The following is a 21,647-nucleotide window of genomic DNA, read 5'->3' as shown; positions in this document are numbered from 1 at the left end:
CGCACAGCCCTGCACATGTTGGAGGATGTTTTGGCATTCCAGCGCAAGTTGACAGTGCTTGCCAGAGATTTACAGAAAGGCACATTGTCTCTCTTCCCCAATTTGAGAGAGTTCAAGCAAGCTCACAACATGATAGATTCGGAGTATTTACATTCTGCAATCATCGCAATGCAAACATCGTTTGGGAAACGCTTCTGTGAGTTCAGAGAGGTAAAAAACACATTATCCTTCCCGGTCACTCCCCTAAGCATCGATCCATCCCTACTGAATACAACTGCATTGGCAGGTGTGAGTCAATCTGATCTTGAGATGGAACTGGCCGACATAGCCGACAAAGACATATGGGTGTCCAAGTTTAGACGCTTGACAGCAGACCTTGAAGATGTTGCCCGTCAGAAGGCCGTTCTTGCTCAGAATCACAAATAGAGTGATATTGAAAACCTCCCCTAACCGAACAAACTTGTGTTCGAAACATGGAATGCTATCCCCGACATTTATGTAAACATTAAAAAGTATGCGCTTGGAGTCCTGTCGATCTTTGGATCCACATATGTATGTGAGCAGGTGTTCTCCAACATGAACTTTATTAAAAACAAACATCGCGCACGCCTCACAGATGACAGCTTGCGATGCTGTGTAAAGATGAAGGTGACGTCATACAGCCCTGATGTGCAGACGCTATGCGCTGAGGTCCAGGAGCAGAAATCCCATTAACCAAGTATGATAAATATTTTAATTGCCTATTATTTTACGTATATGCATATTTTTTCATTGTTCAGTGAAATAGTCCTGTTATTTTTCAGGTTGACAGCTGGCTGACGTTATTTTTGGTTTGCTGCTGGTGGACAATCGAAGTTCGGCGTTTTTCATAAATACAAGAAGGACTCAAATAGACATTGATTATTTTACTTAAAAGTAACCTTCAACCCAACGTCTTTTTTTCGGAGTTCAAAATGTTTTTGTTGCATACAGAAACGTAATTTCGTTTTCTCTGCAGGAGTTCATCGATTTCATAAATGCAACACATTATAGTTTGTTTATACATAGCATAAAGGCAAAAAAAACGTTGTATGCAGTGTTATTTCATTTTAAATGTCAAACGGGTTTTGTGGCTCCCAGTGTTTTCTTTTCTGTGGGAGACGGGTCCAAATGGCTCTTTCAGTGGTAAAGGTTGCCGATCCCTGCCCTAGACAACCAATGGAGCTATTGCTTAATTGATGATTATTATTATACCCGCGTTTTTAGATTGAGTATTGACGACGTTTTATCTGAATGTCTGTATTAATCTTATTTTTGCGCCCCTTTATAAATAAAGACTTTTAAAAATAGTACCATCAGACTTCAACGGTCCTCTCTATCTTTGCTGGTAAGTGATCCAGTTACGGGGTTCGTAACAACACTTCGTCACATTACAACAACCAAACTTTATATGAAGCATTGTAAATTCCAATGGGATGTGCTTAAACCTGAAAATGGTCCAAACTAAAACTCTGAAGCAAAGAATAATTGCACGGTGAACATTAATAATAAAGATATTGTAATCAACTTTGGAGTCCTCTGCTAAATGTGCAGAGATAGTAGACCTTGCTCAGACAAAAGCCAACAAAAGTACAGCAGCTCTTTCCCTGTTTGAACACTGTTATGATCCCAGCCCCCTCCTTTTTGAGAATCGCCAGATCGCTATTAATTCGGGTCTTGGACCCAGGAAATGAGAGAGAATCCTCAGCAGGACAAAGCAACGGATTTGGCCATTGTTTCTTGGAGACACCTTTGTGCATTACGATCCTATACTACGTGCCAGCTCTCAGGTCAACATGGGCTGGGCTACGTGCACACCCTCAGGCAATGTGGGCTGGGGGATTGCATCACCCCACCCTGATTGACATCTACAACCCTGCAAGTCCAGATAAAAGGTAGGCTGCAGGGGGCAGTCTCTCAGCGACGCAACAGACGGAGACACCATCGCCCATCGCTCCCGTGATAACGGGAAGCTATTCGGAAGCCACGTGTGGTCCGTTTCCCCGGCCTAGGAAACGAGTGGCTGATAACACCGCAAAGGACTTCAAACTGACAACGGGGAACCCACGTTCCCGATTCAACGGTATGCGTCTAAAAAGACTGGCAAGTTTCTTTTCTCACCAGAAATCTCTCTCTCTCTCTCTCCAACACGTGAAACCCAGCGGTTCCCAAAAGGCAAAAAGCCTGCAGACTTCTGAGTGACTTGTATATTTCCATTGGACTCAGTATTATCCCCTAGACAAACGATAGAACTATTTCTTATTGATGATTATTACTTTACCCGCGCTTTAGATTGAGTATTGATGAAGTATATTATTTGAATGTTTGCATTAACCTTACTTTTGTATCCCTTTATAAAATAAAGACTTTTAAAAATAGTACCATCAGACTTCAGCGGACCTCTCTGTCTTTGCTAGTAAGTGATCCAGTTACGGGATACGTAACAACACTGACCCAGGAGCTTTGATCACCTTGAATAATGAGCTGTTTCATCATTATTGTGTTTCACACCTATTTCACCATTCTAATGAAATCATTTCTAAACAGTTTCAAAGTCTGCACGTAGAGTTTAACCTGCTTAATGTTTAGGTATCACTATCACTCCAACTCCTCCAGGTCCTCAAACACGCTTCATTGAGCAAAAGAATGTTTACTGTACACAAAACTTCTGCGTTAAAGAACTTTAAAGAGCTTTAAGTGATCATATTGCACATGGCAACAAAGTACTCAAAAAATTAACAACTAGATAAGAATGCAAAGTTTCAATGGCAGAAGTGAAATGCAGTAAGTTTGCAAGACGGGTCTTTGACCCAAAACACCGACTGATCTTTTCCCTGCAGAGAATGCTGCCTGACCTGCAGTGTTCCATCCAGCATTTTGTGTGTGTTGCTCCAGATTTCCAGCATCTGCTCTCTCTTGTGTCTCTGTTCAGTTGGGTAAGGAATTTTTTTTTTAAAAAAATCACTAAATGCTGGTCTTCAGTGGGTTGTGAATATTCTTGTACACAGAAGTTTGACAAGCAGTCAGGAAGACAACTGATGGATTTATTGCAAAGGAACTCGGAGAAGGGCAGAAGGGCATAACCATAAAGGAATTTCATGTCCAGCTTTGGTCTCTGTACCTTGGGAAAAAGTCAGTTGAACACAGATTCACTCAAATTATTTCCTACGGCAAAGGACTATCCAACTCATCTGGAGATAAGAATAACAAAAGGTGGTCAAACTCTCACAAAATGTCGGTGGAATGCAGCAGGTCAGGCAGCATCTATGGGAAGAAGTACAGTCAATGTTTTGGGCCGGAACCCTTTGTCAGGACTAACTGAAAGAAGAGATATTAAGAGATTTTAAAGTGGGAGGGGGAAGGGGAGATCCAAAATGATAGGAGAAGACAGGAGGGGGAGGGATGAAGCTACGAGCTGGAAAGTTGATTGACAAAAGGGATAAAGAGCTGGAGAAGGGGGAGGATCATGGGGCGGGAGGCCTAGTGAGAAAGGAGAAGGAAGGGGAGCACCAGAGGGAGATGGAAAGCAGGCAAGGAGTGATTGAGAGAGGGACAGAGAGAGAAAAAAGAGGGGAAAAAAAGGGGGAGTAATAAATAAATAAAGAATGTGGTAAGAAGGGGAGGAGGGGCATTAACTGAAGTTAGAGAAATCAATGTTTATGCCATCAGGTTGGAGGCTGCCCAGACGGAATATAAGGGGTTGTTCCTCCAACCTGAGTGTGGCTTCTTCTTGACAGTAGAGGAGGCCATGGATTGACATATCAGAATGGGAATGGGACGTGGAATTAAAATCTGTGGCCACTGGGAGATCTTGCTTTCTGTGGCAGGATCCAGAGAATTTCTAGCATCTGCAGATTTTCACGTGCGAGGTCAAACTCTGTCCTGATGAAGGGTCTTGGTCTGAAACACGGACTGTTTATTCATTCCCAAAGATGGCGCCTGACCCGCTGAGTTCCTCCAGCATTTTGCGTGGGTTATTCTGGATTTCCAGCATCTGCAGCATCTCTTGCGTATATGTCAGAGTCTGTTTCCTTTGAAAGGTCTTAGGATAAAAGCATAGCCATAAAAACTGATACAAGGGAAAACTTGTACACTTTGGAATTTCCAACCTCTAAAGGCTCTGGATAAACAAACGATATATTTCAGGACATGAGGAAAATTAGAGATGTGGGACAAGGTGAGTTTATGATCAGCCAAGATCTTGTTAAAGGAAAAAGCAGCTCAAGCAAACCTAAGGCCTTTTATTGTTCCCTTTCATTAAGCTCCTAAAGATACTGACACCCAACAACTTCCCGCTTTCATAGCCAAGGCTCCTCAGAGATACCAGTGACAGCTCTACTGTCAACTTCATCCCAGCAACAAAAGTAAGGCAATCCCACACTCTTTCGATTGATCTCAAATACTCACAGAAATAAAGCAGTTGTCCGCATCGCGGTCATTTGCTTTAATAGGCACATTTCCAAGGTGAAGGATGGAGGCAAGAATTTGGAAGATTCCCATCTGGTAGAATTCATTAATACCTGGAAAGAATTTTAAAATAAATTTGTCAGAGGCAACATTACAATTTCTAAAATGAAATAGCCTTCAATGACATAAAATTACATAAACACATAATGTATCCATGTGAATCTTATTTTAACAAAGTCCATTTACACAACACGAATGTAATACACACATGCCAATATTTTTTTAAAAATGATACAATTTTCCAAATCTCGAAGCTAGAAATACAACAATACTTATGTGACAGTCTGAACATTTCAGGTATTAATTTTTTTACCTGTGCACATAGAAAACAGGTACCTAGCTAAGCACTCAAGAGATCTCCTCAGGAATGAAAACACTAACTAAATCAGGTCAAAAAGGCGTCAGTACATACGACACTCTTATTGGCTGAGCTCTAATTACATAATCTTTCACTGGCCAAGTAAATGTGAACAACATGGCTGCACCAATGAGCTACCCAGATGCATCTGTTATACTCAAAGTTCAATTTATTATCAAAGTTAAAATACTGTATGTCACCATATACTACCCTGAGATTCATCTTCTTGTGGGCATACTCAATAAAAATACAAAATAACAATTAACAGAATCAATGAAAGACCGCCTGACCAAGACATTCAACCAGACTGCAGAAGACAACAAACTGCAACAATAAAATGAAGAAAATAATAATAATAAATAAATAAACAGTAAACATTGAGAACATGAGATGAAGAGTCCTTGGTAGTGAGTCCATTGGTTGTGGCAACATTTCAATGATGTGTTATCCCCCTTTGGTTCAAGAACCTGCTGGTTGAGGGGTAGCAACTGTTCCTGAACCTGGTGGTGTGAGCCCTGAGGTTCTTGTACTTTCTTCCTAATGGCAGCAGTGAGAAGAGAGCATGGTCTAGGTGGTGGGGGACCCTGATGATGGACACTGCTTTCCTGCAACAGTGTTTCATGGTGGGGACAGTTTTACCTGTGATGGACTGGGCCGATTCCACTTCTTTTTGTAGGATTTTCCATTCAAGGGTGTTGGTGTTTCCATACCAGGCTGTGCTGCAGCCAGTCAATACACTCTCCAGTACACAGCTATAGAAGTTCATCAAAGTTTTAGATGTTCAGAATCTCCACAAACTCCTAAAGGGGTAGAGGCGCTGCTGTGCTTTCTTCGTAATTGCACTTACATGCTGGAACCAGGGCAGATCCTCCGAAATAATAACAGTGAGGGAATTTAAAGTTGTAACCGTCTCCACCTCTGATCTTCCAATAAGGACTGGCTCATAAAACTCTCGTTTCCTTCTCTTAATGTCAATAATGAGTTCTTTGGTCTTGCTGACATTGAGTGAGAGGGTGTCATTGAGGTACCACTCAGTCAGATTTTCAGTCTCCCTCCTAATGCCGATTCATCACCACCTTTCATTTGGCCAACAACAGTGGTGTCATCAGCAAACTTGACTATGGCTTTGGAGCTCTGTAAAGCGAGTAGAGCAGGGGACTAAGCACATAGCCCCATGGTGCACCTGTGTCGATGGATTTCATGGAGATGTTCTTGCCAATCTGAACCAGCTGAGGCCTGCAAGTGAGGAAATCCAGGATTCCAATGCACAAGGAGGTACTGAGGCCAACACCTTGGAGTTTATTGATTAGCTTTGAGGGGATGATGGAATTGAATGCTGAGCTGTAGTCAATAAAGAGCATACTGATTTATGCATCTTGATGTCCAGACTTCTTGGTGTTCACCTAGCCGAGAATCTCACCTGGTCCCTCAACACCAGCTCCATAGCAAAGAAAGCCCAGCAGCATCTCTACTTTCTGCGAAGGCTGAGGAAATTCCATCTCCCACACCCCATCCTCATCACATTCTATAGGGGTTGTATTGAGAGCATCCTGAGCTGCTGCATCACTGCCTGTTTTGGAAATTGCACCATCCTGGATCGCAAGACCCTGCAGCAGATAGTGAGGTCAGCTGAGATCATTGGGATCTCTCTTCCCGCCATCATGGACATTTACACTACCCACTGCATCTGCAAAGGAAACAGCATTATGAAGGACCCCATACGCCCCTCATACAATCTCCTCTCCCTCCTGCCGTCTGAGAAAAGGCTCCAAAGCATTTGGGCTCTCATGACCAGACTATGTAACAGTTTCTTCCCCCAAGCTATCAGACACCTCCATACCTGAAGCCTGGACTGACACCTTGCCCTATAGTCAAGTTTATTATTTATTGTAATGCCTGCACTGTTTATGTGCACTTTATGCAGTCCTGTGTAGGTCTGTAGTCTAGTGTAGCTTTCTCTGTGTTTTTCTTTTTACGTAGTTCAGTCTAGTTTTTTGCACTGTGTCATGTAACACCATGGTCCTGAAAAATGTTGTTTCATTTTTATTGTGTACTGTACCAGCAGTTATGGTTGAAATGACAATAAAAGTTGACTTGACTTGAGATGTTCCAGGATCAGATGAAGAACCAATGAGATGTCATCAGCTTTGGACCTGTCGCTCCATTAGGCAAATTGGAGTGATATCAGCAAATTTTAAAGTTCTGACAGTTTTTGTCACGGAAGTTTCCCCTGAGCCAGAAGGACTTTGCACTCAGCAGAGGCATACAATGCAGTATGAGTATTGATGGTAACTATTAGCATGGATTAACATAAAACTACAGCAATAGAGATTTACTCCACTTGAAGAGAGAACATCAAGAGAAAACACATTCTTTCCAATAGCACCCAACCTCAGAGGACTGAGGATGTACAGTATAGTAAAAACCTGGAGTCACTGGGATTTTGGACAGCTCAGGAAGGAGCTGGACGATGTAATGAATCAAGAGGCAACGTGGCCAACTCTAGTATATTGAACATCAACTTAAAAATGTGTTGGAAGATTGTTATTCTTTACTACAGCTGAAACAATATTATATTATTTAGAAAATTAATACTCTCCAAGCTGCTGCAAAGATCTAGTCTACCTTGGTAAAGTGCACATTTCTCAAAATCAATTTGTATTGATCTTGGCTCAAAAGTGCTTGATAAACCAGCCCAAATTACTTCAACAATCTAGCTGCTGTGAATCACTCACCACACTGCAAGTAAAACAGAAGTTCAGGGAGATGAGCCGGTCTGGTGACAATTCCAATGTTTGGTAATACACTCAGTGGCCAGTTTATTAGGTCTCTCCTGGTCACTAAGTGTAAGTTTCTGGTCTTCTGCCGCTGTAGCGCATCCACTTCATGTGTTATGCCTTCAGAGACGCTCTCCCGCTTATCACTGTTGTAACGCATAGATACTTGAGTTACTGCTGTCTTCCCGTCAGCTTGAACCAGTCTAGCCATTCTCCTCTGACCTCTCTCGTTAACAAAATGGTTCACCCACAGACTGCCGCTCACCATATGTTTCTACGTTTCTCTCACCACTCTCCAGAGACTGCTGTGTGTAGAAATCTCAGGAGATCAGCAGTTTCTGAGATACTCCAACAACCCCGTCTAGCACCAACAATCATTCCATGGTCAAGGTTCCGTAGGTCACATTTCCTCCCCATTCTGATGTTTTGTCCAAGCAGCAAATGAACCTCAGGACCATTCTTTTATGCATTGAGTTGCTGCCACATGATTGGCTGATTAGATATTTGCATTAATGAGCAGGCCTACAGGTGTACCTAATATAGTGGCTACTGAGTGTACATTAAAGACATTCGTTTCAAACCAATATCCGCTCAGTAACCATAAAACGCTAACTGTTACTTGGCTCTCTAACTATTTCTGAATCATCTGCAGCTATTTGTGGTTAGAGGAGGTTAAAGGGACATGGTGAGCAAAATCTGGTCACTTGTAAATTCTGTATTTAAAACACCAGTTGAAAGCCAATGTAAAAGATTCTGATATTTACCTAGTAATGTGAATGCTTGCCTTGTGTTCATCATTTCCTTTGCATCATCTATTCCCTCAATCACAGGGTTGCCTCCAAGATTAGTGTAGTTGAAGTTCTGGGCTGGGCCTGAAAACAAGAAACACCCACAAGTCAATTCATTTCCTTAATCATTTTCCATGTGGACAAACGACAGCAGTGGAATAATCTATTTAAAAAAAAATGACATGCCACATTACAAAATTAATACAGCTCAACCAAACTCATTATGGACCCTCCCCACCATGGTAGCATAGCGGTTACAGTGCGTGGTGTTCTGGATTTTGGAGTTTAATTCCGACACTGGTCTGCAAGGAAGACGTTATCCCCGTGGAATGTGTGGGCTTTTTCTGGGTCTTCAGGCTTCCGTACGTGTAGGTTACTGGTCACTGTACTTTGTCCTGTGATTAGCTGAGGGTTAATCAGGTTTGTTGGGGGTAGATCGGGCAGCATGGCCTGAAAGGCCTACCCCCAGCTGGACCACTAAATCAGACGAGCAAAAGCAGGCTAGGTGGCCATTTCACCGAGCATCTTTGCTTCATCCACTATACCAGCTGGGATTTCCCAGCAGCCACCCACTTTAATTCCACTTCCTGTTCCTACATCAACACGTTTGTTCAAGACCATCCATCCCCACGTCCACATGAGGGCCAACAGGCAAATCAGAAGAAGAGCAGTTTGGGCAGTCTCCAATCTGGGAGCATGTTCATGAAATTCTCAAACACCCAGTAACCGCTCCCCTTCTGTTCATTGTCTCTCTCCTGCTAATCCATCTAGCCCCCATCACCCTCTTTCCCTTCCCCCACCCTCCATTTACCCATCACCCACACACTCCTCCCACTGGACCCCCCCCCCTCCACACCTCCCTCTCTTTATTGCATGCTCCACCATTCCCTCCTGGAAGCTGCCATCTTCTTCAGCCCATTGTCTCTTTCACTGATCACTTTCCACTTTCTGACATCGTTCACATCTTCCCCCACACCAAGACCATCCCTTCTCAACATCTTTTTACACTACGTCCTTTTGCTTTTAACGCAGAGGACAGGTCTTGACTCAAAACATCAACTGTCCATTTCCCCGCGCCTAGATGCGGCCCAATTCATGAGTCCCTCCAGCACTTTCCTGTGTTACTCCATCTTCCAGCACCTTTCCATGTAACCTCCGCACAGTAATCAGACCCCACTGTCCTTTCACCACGGCAAGCCACTTAAGAGAGTTGCGCTGGAAACTGACCAACAATCGCTTCTACTGATACTGTTGGAGGATCTTGGTGCTGCATTACATCACTTGCCCTAGGGAACTTTTGGGTGTTTCCTTCATTATTGAGTGATCCTAATCAGTGTAGTCATGGTAGATGCAAACAACAGAATAAAGGGGCATTGTACAGATCAACGACACAACTCATCCTATGAATTTTGAAGTAATCTGCCCAAGGTTTAAATGTGGATTTCTACACATTTACTTGAAATTAACAAAGTATCGGTGACATACGCAATTGGAGATCCTTGAATTCTGGCAGATGTTTAGAAGCACACAGCTGGTAGAGAATATGGTAATTCCTTTCATCCTCTGCCTGAAAGACAAGAAGCAACATCTTAAAATTTGCTTGTGCATAGCTCTACAATAGATCAGTAGGATCTATAGCTAATATTCTTACTCTCCTCAACCTGCGTACCAATGCTGCAAACTTCTATATTTTTATTCAGCCCCTGCCAGTTCCAACAGACATTAACTGGAACCAAGCTCCATCCCTTGTTATAATGCTCTGGGCAATCTGGACGCTCAAATTATCCAAGGAGGTTCTGCAGCCTTAATCAAAATTGGACTTGAAAGACTCTCTCCCTCCCCCACCACAACTTCAACCTTCTCCATCGCCACCCCAAAACACTCAACCAAGAGATAAGCCTGTATTCTACAGGGTTTAGAAGAGCAGGAGGTGATTGCACTGAAATTTACTACGTTCAGACAAGGCCCAGCAGGATGGATAGAGGGAGGATATTTCCCCTGGCTGAGAAGCTTCAAAATGGGGGTGATAGTCTGAGAAGAGGTAGGTCAGTAAAGCTGAGAAGCCATGCAATCTCTTCATTCAGAGGGTGGCAAATCTTTGGAATGGTCTACCATTCCAGGCCGTCAATGGACTTCAGCCTAACAGGGAATCAGGGAAATTGGGAATAGTGATAGGAAACAAAGATGAGGTTGATCAGACATAATGCTGATGAACAGAGGAGCAGAGCCAGAGGGCCAGATGTCCATCTTCTGCTGTTCAATCAAATGCAGAGTATGTTTTTTTTTAAAACAAAGTTCTTCACCACTGTACAGAGGAAGCAGAAGAATGACAATGCATAGAAGTTTGCAGAGTAGAACTCTGTTTCTCTGCACAGGGCATGGAGGCTGTCGGGCACACCATCAGCATCTGATGTTCCTCCTGACAGAGCGCAGCATGCAAATTAAACTTGGAAGTAATATGGGGATTGAGCAGGAGAGCAGCATTTAGGGGCATAACTGAGCCTCTGTAGGGGAGCCTGAGGCAGCCGTGGGCCCAACATGTCAAAGATTTTTTTAAAGTGTGGGGGGGGGGGGGGGAGAAGAACAATGGGGATAAGTGAGAATGTTGCAATCCTTGTCCAGTGGGTTGCTAGAGAAGTGGAGACCTCCACTCCAAGTCAGTTTGTTGAACCTTCTCCCCCCACCACCTCCCACTTTCCAAGCTCATCAAAGCAACCTCTGTCCAGAGCTGTTACCATAGCATAGCTGAGAAGTAAATCTTACACTGGTATGGTGTGTGACTGCATGAACAGCCAAGTTCACAGTGCCACTCGCCTGCATGCCCAGACACAATCATTCCTCCACTGCCCAGCAGATGCTGCGACTGATGTGTGTTTCCGCTAAAATTCTGCTATTTGTAAAATTTCAGATGACACATCAGACAACACAAGAAAAGGGTGTTCCACATTCCTAAATCTCATCTGAGGCTAATGGATCAACTAGAAAGTATTCCACACAACATTCCCATTCCTAAATCAGTCTGCATTCTGGCACCAAGTCCCCATGAAAACCTCCCATGCAATAGCTTCATCCTCTTGTAAAAAATAGGAGCTGTCAGTGTAGGTGTCATATGCCTCGTGCATTTACATAGTGTCAAGGAAGATTGAAGCTGGTAGCACTCACCTGAAAAACAACTCTTGACTTTTCTAACAAGTAGGTTCTCATGTTAGCCCCTGTGATACGATACTTCTTGTCAAACCCAATTTCAATGTATTTTCCAAATCGACTGCTGTTATCGTTTCTGGTAGTTTTTGCATTTCCAATGGACTGAAAAGCAAAGAGAGGCAAGAAGTTCCATTTTGCTCTATAAAGTGATTCTTCACCCAACATCAGACATACAATAGTTAGTGGGTTATTCAGGCCTCTAACTTCATGTCTACATGGAGGAAATTTCTCTTTGACAGTATTCACACTTGGTGTATAATCATTATAGGATTTTCAAATTCTAAAACAAAATATGACCATTTGCAGCAATACTGCCTCAATATAAAGTTAATCAGTCCGATTTTACAATTAGCACATTAAATACATATGTAATGTGCAATTCAATTTTACAATAGCACGTGGAATTTAAGATCACAAATTTAACAAAATAACATTGAACCGCTCAAATACAATACAGATTGAAGTGATCAATCAATTACATGCTTCTCAAGTGATAAGTGGATGCAGATGAGCCGGGCGATATCATTTCAGCAGATCTGTTCTGGGTCCAGCAAGCAAGTGCCATCATGAAGAAAGTACAGCAGTGCCCCTACTTTTTTAGGAGTTTGCAAACATTTGACATGTCATCTAAAACTTTGACAAACTTCTATGGATGTGTGGTGGGGAGTATGTTGACGGGCTGCATCATGGCCTGGTGTAGAAGCACCAATGCCCTTGTATAAAAACCCTACAAAAACTAGTGGATACAGCCCAGTCTATCACGGATAAGGCCCTCTCCACCATTAGGCACATCTACAACATTGTTGCAGAAAAGCAGCATCCATCACCATGGGCCCCACCAGGCTCTCTTCTCACTGCTGCCATCAGAAAGAAGGTACAGGAGCTGCAGGACCCATACCACCAGCTTCAAGAACAGTTATTACCCGTCAACCATCGTAGTCTTGAATGAGAGGAAATAACTTCGCTCACCCTATCACTGAACTGGACTAATTTTCAAGGACTGTTTATCTCGTGTTCTTGATAAATTGCTTATTTATTATGATCATTATTTGTTTTTTTCTTTCTTTTTGTATTGCACAGTTCCTCTTTCCCCACACATTTGTTGTTGTCCACACTGTCGAGTGCAGTTTTTCATTGATTCTATTGTGTTTCTTGTATTTACTGCAACTGCCTGTGAGAAAAGGAATCTCAGGGTTGTATATGGTGTCATACATGTAATTCAATAATAAATTTACTTTGAACTTTGATAGACAGATGGAAGAGGGAAGAGTAGAAATAGCAATAGAGGTTGGGAGGTGATAGGTGGAGGCAACAAAGGGCTGCAGACGATAAAATCTGCTAGGAAAGGGGTGTAGACTATGGAACCAAATAAGGGAGTTGGGAGGACAGATGGGAACAGTGGGGGAGGGCACCCTGGGGGGAGAGTGTACAGGTCTCAGGAGGCTGGAGTGAGGGTTTGGTATTAGAGAAATGGAGTAGATCAGGAGGAGTTTGTATACAAAGGTTTTATTGTCAAAGTCTGCATGTACAATACAACTGATACTCGCCTTCTCCAGATAGCCATGAAACACAGAAAAAACATGGATTTGTTGAAAGAAAAGACTTCAACTCCTCCCCACAGAAAAAAGAAACACAACTCGCAAATCCCAAAACCCTCCCTCACACAAAAAACTAACAGATCACTCACATGGAAAGCAGCAAGAACATCAAAAACCCCAAACCCCCAACCTCCTCCCTTGCAAAAAAAAAGCAATGATAACATCAAACCCCTAACACCCCCTCACTCACAAAAATCTAACAGATCTCTCACACCCAAATCCCCAACTCCTCTCTCTCACATAAAGTATCATATCGCCCTCTCGCCAATTTGCAACAAGAAAGAAGGCACCAAAAACTAAAGGAAGCCAGTCTGAAGTACTGTCCAACAATCACAGAAATCTCGGAATGACGAAAACATCCTCCCGTCGACAACAAATTGAATAGATCAGGAGGAGAGAGAAAAGGAACAGAGAGACCTGAAATTGACTGGTTCAAGATGACCTGAAAAAGGGGAATTCAATGTTTGTGCCATTGGGTTGCAGGGTCCCCAGGTGGAATATTCCTCCAATTTGCTTTCAGCCTCACCCTGGAGTGCACGAGGCCAAGGACAGACAGGTCAGTGCAGGGCTGCAGAAGTAAATTCAAGTGGCACACAACCAAGAGCTGTGTTTGGCCGTGCTCAGCAAAGCAGCCACCTAGTGTACGCTTGTCTCAGCAATGTAGGGGGTGGGGGCATATCATGAGCACTGAGTACAACAAACAAGGTTGGAGGAAGGGTACTGATGATCCAGCCTCATCTGCAAGGACTGTTTAGGTCCCTGAATGAAGGCGGCATAGGGGCAGGTCACACCTCCTACAGTAGATTGGGAGAGCGTCTGGGGAGAGAGGGAGGGATGGGTGAGCGAGGAGGGGTACGAAGGGAGGGATGTCGTGTCAGCTGGAGTGCAGAACCCCGTACCTAACTGTAATCTAAAACCAGAGCCTGGAAGTGAACTGGACCAGATCGCGCACAGACTGACTGTGCCCTCTAACTACAAAGGAAAAAGAAGAAAAAAAGTCAAAGAAAGCAAGCTTGCGATGTAAACCAATCCCAGAACATTCCTCTCGTTCTTAGCTTACATGTGCAATAATCGATTAGAAAAATAAAGCACATCACCAGGGCTGACGAACAGCCAACGGGAGGAACAGCATGTACCACAGTCAATGCTGGACACTGCAACAGTAACAAAGTGCAAACAGTTCTCAAAACCAGAACATTTCCAATTTAAGGCCACTTTAGTTGTTTTTGTGCCTCTGGCAATGTTCTATACAGAGACTAAAATCAGTCAATGATATTTACCCACATAAACAGACTTCAAACTTATATATTACACACCTCTAACAAAAGGACTCTGGGGAAGTGGGAATTTCTAACTTATTACACACCTCAAACAAAGAGAATCGGGGAAACTAGAATGGGCATTAAATTTCCACCCTACCAACAACACCCAAATGCCAGGACAGAAACTTAGATCAGGCAGTTTCCAGAATATTAAACAAGGGACAATAATCTAAGATGACAAATTAGTAGCCACTGACTGGCTCAAGGTGTGGTGATTTTATTTAGACATCAGTAATTTGATTCAAATTTGAATTATTTTATATATTTCACCCTCATCAGTATCATGGACAAGTCTGAGTTCACAATTCAGTTGTAAGAATTAAAATTTGTTACTTTCCAATCTTCCTGCTAGAAGTTCAATTGAAGACCATTTTAGTCATTTGTATACAGAAATATGAAATATGGATGTCAAATCACACTCTACAAAATAGTCACAGCAAGCAGAGTGCAGCTGTAGAACTTCATGCATTATCAGTAATCTGCTCTAGATTTCGAGGCAGCGATTGTTGACAGCCCTACATCTGTTGATCATGTGCTCCAATGGAACCAAATGTCTCCTGATATTACTGCTGCTTTAACAGACCCTTCATCCTTTCACCTGCCAAGCAGGTCTTCCTGCTCCTCATTTTGCAACTTCTACTGTCTTTTGTCCATGTGGGGTTGTCTGTGTTCCCACTCTCTAAATGATCCCATTATTTCAGGAGTTTACCCCCATGGTCTGCCCATCAGATACATTCCCACCTTCCCTGTAGCTTAACGAGCTCGTTTTGTCTCCTTCTGATGAAGGGTCTTCAATCTAAAATGTTCCTTTTTTCCATATCCCAAACATGGAAAACATTCACTGTCACCCTCCTGAACAGTCAATTCCATAGAGCAAGCTCATGACAGACCCAGGGACACAGCGGCCCAGTGACAGTGTTTGGTGGATGACAGCCAAAGGACCAGGTACCGTAATTCTTCATAATCAAAAGCCCTGACATAATGCCTTCGCATTCTTCCCACTTCAGTTCATCCTGCTCTAGAAACCAGAGCACAAAAAAAACAGCTTTCCATAAACAAACACCAATGTTGGAAAATGTTGCTAGTTTCAACATGGGACTCTAGACAGCATATTTTTCGTGCTTTCTGAATCAAATTTGTTCAGATTTTGTTTGCAAAACCAAATGCAGGTTTTATTTTTCCATACAGCTACTGTCGGTATCTTGCTGTAGAAGCTTTTCAGTCCTTTCAGCAGCTAGTGAGTATTTTACCCTTTTATATGGAACATCAGCAACCCCTACATATAAAGTGGCTTCATATTTCTCCCTTTAGCCTGAACACTGTAATAATATCACCTGAAGCACTGTAATAATATCTTCTTCAATGTCTTAACATCCTTTACTGTTCTCACTAACAGGACAAATGGCGGTTACTGAGCCCTTCTCACCATCCACCAACACCCCGGCTAAATAGCAATATCTGGCAAATATTCTGCTTTTGAAGACACTATATAGTTTACAGAAAAACAAGCTTTTTATCATAAAAGGGGCTGAATATTGCACAGAGATGTGTGTCACAAAGGTGTTTGTCAAATTATACCTTGTATGATATTTGGAATGAACTAGAGTATTTTATATGCTGCCTGCATCATGATTTATTTACTCTGCTCTGAACCAGACCCTATTCTAGACTAACTAATCTGATTTGTGATAAGTACTTTACTCTTATTTAGAGATCCAGCCTAGAACAGGCTCTTCCAGCCCACTGAGCTGCAATGCCAGGCAACTCACCAATTTAACCCTTGCCTAACCACAGGACAAGTTACAGTGACCTATTAATCAGCACTACATCTTTGGACTGTGGGAGGAAACCGGGACAGCCGGAGGAAACCCACATGCACGCGAGAAGAATGCACTATCTTACAGTGGGCGCCAGAATTGAACTCTGAACTTCAACGCCCCAAGCTGTAATAGCATGGCGCTAACCACTACGTAACTCTGGCGCCCCGTTAACCTGCCTGCGTTAAGCACTCTCCAAAAACTCTGCCCTTTGCCCACACAGTCTGTCAGCTGTGACTCAACTAGTAATAGTCTTGTTTCCAAGTCAGAGTTATTGGTTCAAATCCCGCTCCAGAAACCTGCACACAAAATAAATTTAAATACGATTCCAAATATTCAAAATACCAAAGGTGTCACCAGCCATTGGAAGTTTATCTTCAGAGTAAAGCGTTACATCTGGAGACACATCTCTCTCAGCTGGATGTATAGCAGCACATGATACTACTTCTGAGTACAGCATGGAAGTTACTGATGTCATTTTGTCCAGTCACTAGATTATCTGATGATCATCCATTGCTATTGATGGAAGCTCCCTGTGCAAAAAGTACCTGTCTTCATTGCCATATTGGCAACAATAACTGCACTTGGAAAAAAAACATTCAAATGGCTGCAAAATACATCGGCAGTGAAGATGCTATAAGCAATTTTCCTCATTTAGCCTTCCAAATACATAATGTCCCTGAATTTATTTTATTTCTATTGATTGTTGACAAACAGTAAATAGACCAGACCCTTCGAGTCACACCACCCAGCAACACCCAATTTAACCCCAGCCTAATAGTGGGATAATCTACAATGACAATTAACCTACTAACCAGTACGTCTTCGGGCTGTGGGAGGAAACCAAAGCAGTTCTGAGGAGGAGGTACAAACTCCTTCCGGGCAGCAGCGGGAAGAATTTTGTATGTTCTCCCGTGGCAATTGTACTGCTTTATCAGTGATTGCGAAGAGAAAGGAAGCAAGACTTTAGATCTTAAAGTCCCTTATCTAAAACATTATACAACAAAACCAGTTTTTATGCTTTATCATACGATTTTTCATGGGCACCAGCTGTTTCCTGCCGCAGTGGCCGCAGAACACAGCCAGTTCTGTCTTCCCATGAATCATTCAGGAATAACATGGGACTGTAAGAAATGGGAGGATGTCTTATAACCCCTCAAATCTAAGATGCTATTAAGCCAGAAAGAGCAAAGAGATTTATGAGGATATTGTCAGGACAGGAGGAAATGAATTAAGCAGGAAGGTTGAGCAGGTCGGGACTTTTTTTACTGCAGTGTAGAATGAGGGGTAATATTGTAATGATGTAAAATATGATGAGGGGTATAGCTAGGATGAATGTGCAAAGTCTTTTCCCTAGGGTTGTGGAATTAAGAACTAGAAGGAAAAGGTTTAAGGTAAGGGGTAGAGATTTAGCAGGAGTGTGAGAGACAACTTTTTTTTTAACCAAGAAGGTGATCTTTACATGGAATGAGCTGCCAGAGGAAGTGGTTGGGGCAGGTACATTATCAACATTTAAAAAAGTACCTGAACAGGTAGATGGATAGGAAAAGTTTAGATGAAGCTTGATAAATGGGGCTAGCTTAGATGGGAATCTTGGTCAACATGGAGCAATTGAGCCAAAGGGCCCACATCCAAACTCTGTGATGGAGTTTATAATTAACCTGATCTTCCATCTTCCTGCCATTCTCCCATTCAACCAGGAAAGAGCAGCCTGGTCGTGCAGTGGTTAGCTAGCACAATGCTTTACAGTACAGGTAACCTGACATCAATTCTCCCCGCTGCCCATAAGGAGTTCGTTTATTCTCCCTGGGTTTCCTCTGGGTGCTCCGCTTTCCTCCCACAGTCCAAGGATTTACCGGTTGTAGGTTAATTGGTCATTGTAAATAGTCCCATGATTAGGCTAGGGTTAAATCAGGGGTTTGCTGGGCAGCATGGCTCGAATGAGTAGAAGGGCCTAACCTGCATTGTATCTCAACAAATAAATAAATACAATGCGTCTGCCTCCACATCTCTCTGGGACAAGGAGTTTCAAAGATTCATGACCCTCAGAAATTTCCTCCTTATCTCCATCTCAAATGGGCGGCAACTGATTCTGAAACTGTGCAGCCTTTTCTAGATTCCTCACAGAGGAGAAACATCCTTACTACATCCATTCCCCTCCCCCACCCCACAATCAAATACTAGTTCATTAAGGTAACTTGTTTGGTATTGCCCTTTGCTCAGAAGCATAGGCTAAAATTATGATGTATTTAATGTCACACCAATTCCAAGAAACCAAGAAATGACCTTGGAATCTTCCTAGATCCACTCCCGATCAGTCAATGTGATAAACATGCAGTTATCGAGAGGAACAAAAACATTGTTTCAAATAGTCTTCAATCTTTTCCAACGCAAAGATTATATTTAGGAAAATAATTCAAGACGTTGATGGAGAAAAAAAATCCACAGGTGAGAAAAGTGAACTATGAAAATGTGTGAAGTTGGCAGTTCTTTGAAACACCATCTGCACCGTCACACCAGGCTCTCAAAAGTCTGCTTCTTTCTTTCACAGGGACAGATGTTTTCCCTGGTGCTTCTGTTAGTACTTCTTTCCTTCAACGAAGATTGTTGCAAGATGCCCACATCCCAGACGACACGTAGGCAGGTTAACCGGCCACTAACGTGGGCGGACGACAGGAGGAGTGGGCATAGCTGATGGGCACACGAGGAAGAATAGATGATGGGGAAGTAGGGAAATGGGACTGCAGGGGTTCCCAGCCTTTTCTTTATGCCATGGACCCCTTCCATTAAATGAGGGATATATGGATCCCAGGTTGGGAACCCCTGGGTTAAAGGAATTTCTATGAGACTCAAGGGGCAGGATGGCCTCATTGTCGATCGTCAGGATACATAAAGGCATCTCAGGCTACTTTTATGGCAAATGTTTACATTGCAAGTAAAACCCTTCCAAGACTGCTTGTTAACTTTTAACACACACCAAATGCTGGAGGAACTCAGCAGGCCAGGCAGCATGTAGGGTTTCGGCCCAAAACGTCCACTGTACCTTTTTCCATGGATGCTGCCTGGCTTGCTGAGTTCCTCCAGCATTTTGTGTATACTGTTCGGATTTCCAGCATATTCAGATTTTCTCTTGTTCGTTAACTTTCAGTTACCTGTTAGTCCCCAGTGAATATAAATACCTTCCAGCCTTAGAGATGTCTCTTTGACAGTGAATCAAACACCCAATACCTCTGGCATTGCGGTACGTCACTGCCCGTCACACTGGGACCTCATCAGAACAATGGGTCAGCAAATAAGCAGAAGCAACAGGAAGTAAACTGTGAAAGAGAACTACCATACAGCTGTCTCCACCAGTCATAGTTCATTGTGCACGCGAATGGAAAGATTAGATTTGGACAAAGTTCATTCCTATAAAATGACTTGCAATGAAGTTTCTCAGAAAATTCCACATTATCAACTTTTGAAACTAGCTCTCCATTTTGCTTCAATATTTAAGTTTAAAAATGGCAGTCCACTAATCACATTTGAGAAATATGACTTGTGTTAAGCTATGATAGTTTTAATATAATATCAATAGGTGATAAATTATACAAGTCAAAGGCATTATGAACATCGAGGAAGTGCATAAATGTAGCCAACATACACTCCAGTCAACACAAATTCAAATTCACACTCCTACAGTCAACTCAACACTTCAGTTCTTCCAACTTACGTGTCACTCAGTATGATCTGATACACAATCAGGATTCATAATTAAACTTGACAGTGTCTGCCTCGTAAACAAATCGCAGGTATTAGTTACCTGAGAGGAGATCACTTCCTCGCCATAATCTGAAAAGCCAGATCTCTTTCATTAATGCCGAGGATCATTAAACTGAGCAGTTGTAATCAAGGAGATATTCAGATTAATCTAGTTCTTTATGTCAGCAATTTAGGAAAAGCTTATGAGAAACAGCTTCACCAGGGCTAACTTCTCAGGCTTTGATCAGTTAGGGAGGAGGCAAGAGACTGCAGGCACTGGAATATGAAGCAAAAATCTGCTGGAGGTACTTGGGCAGATTTAGCACCATCTGTGGGAGGAAAGGAATGGTCAATGCTCCAGGATTCCAGGTTTCCACCCGAAACATTAACAATTCCTTTCCTCTCACAGGTGTTGCTCAACCCGCTGAGTTGCTCCAGCAGACTGTTTGTTGCTTTCATTAATAATGCACTTGCTGTTGTGCAGCTGTAAGCATCCAGAGCAAGTCCTGTAATCACTTACTCCATCGAGGAAGCAGCGGAGTGAAGAGAATCGAGCAAAAACCCTTGAAGGTTGTCTGCTCATTATCAGAATGCCGATGCGATCTTCCTTCTTGGAAGATCAAAGCTTTCTCATTCCAAGCCTGACAGAGCACACCAAAGCATTCACGTGATTAGACTTTGAAATTGGGAGCAATCTTACAATGGTCAGCTTCACTTACTTCAACAGATGAAGGCAAGATGGCTGCTCTGCAAGTAAGTGAGCCAATGAGTAGCGAGGAAACTGGGAAGTGTTCTGAGGGAGAGGGTTAACAATCAGCGGGAAGGGCAAGGATTAATTTGAAGCAGCCAGCATGGCTCTGATATGGGCAGACTCTGTCTGATCAATCTGACTGAATTTTTGACGATGTAACAAAGTTTACTGATGAGGGCAATACAATATATGTGGTTTAGATGGACTTCAGTAAGTTGAACATAGGGCAAGTTGGCTAATTGGAACTAAAATTGGTTTGGCAAAAGGAGACAAAGAAAGACATGGATTAGTGCTGTACTGTTTGTAACATATGTAACTGAGTTGGATATGGATGTAGGTGACATAATCAGCTTGGAGATGACAAAGATAGGTGGAATGTGGTTTTACGCGACACGGTAATGTCAATGTGCTTTTGACATGGGCTGTGAAATAGCAGGTAGATTTTCATTCAGATGAACAGAGGTGTTGAATTTTGGGAACACTATTGAGGAAGGGACTTCTTCACGAATGGTAAAGTCCTTGGGAGCAGTGAGGAACACAGAGACCTTGATGGGCAAGTTCAAACATCCTTGAAGGTGACAGCACAGGTAGATAATGTGATTAAGGAGACATACGGGATGTTGGCCTCAGTGAGGACATGACTACAAGAACAGGGAGCTTGTCCTCCAACTTAGAACATTGGTCAGATCTCAGCTGGAGTACTTGGTGCAGTTCTAGGCACAATATATGAAAGGTATGATGGTGCTGGAGAGGGTACAGAGGAGATTCACCAGCAAGTTGTCGAGGGTGAAGCAGAGGCTGGGGAG

At 42.8% G+C, this 21,647-nt stretch overlaps 1 protein-coding gene across 4 annotated transcripts in view; it reads right to left on the bottom strand.

Moving 5' to 3' along the window:
- myo5aa (myosin VAa) overlaps positions 1-21,647 on the bottom strand; it is a 245,195-nt gene that overhangs the window by 107,731 nt on the left and 115,817 nt on the right. For all 4 annotated transcript variants that reach the window (XM_059952769.1, XM_059952770.1, XM_059952771.1 and 1 more), the window contains exons 6-9: positions 11,571-11,714; positions 9,894-9,975; positions 8,385-8,492; positions 4,426-4,538 (exon numbers count right to left, since the gene is read on the bottom strand). In XM_059952769.1, the coding sequence (XP_059808752.1) occupies positions 4,426-4,538; positions 8,385-8,492; positions 9,894-9,975; positions 11,571-11,714 (447 nt within the window). The remainder of the gene's footprint in view (positions 1-4,425; positions 4,539-8,384; positions 8,493-9,893; positions 9,976-11,570; positions 11,715-21,647) is intronic.

This window comes from Hypanus sabinus, chromosome 28, assembly GCF_030144855.1.
Source record: "Hypanus sabinus isolate sHypSab1 chromosome 28, sHypSab1.hap1, whole genome shotgun sequence".
In the NCBI taxonomy this organism is placed as follows: Eukaryota; Metazoa; Chordata; class Chondrichthyes; order Myliobatiformes; family Dasyatidae; genus Hypanus; species Hypanus sabinus.
Note: the sequence above shows the minus strand (reverse complement) of the source record. Positions and strands in the feature narration are given on the sequence as shown.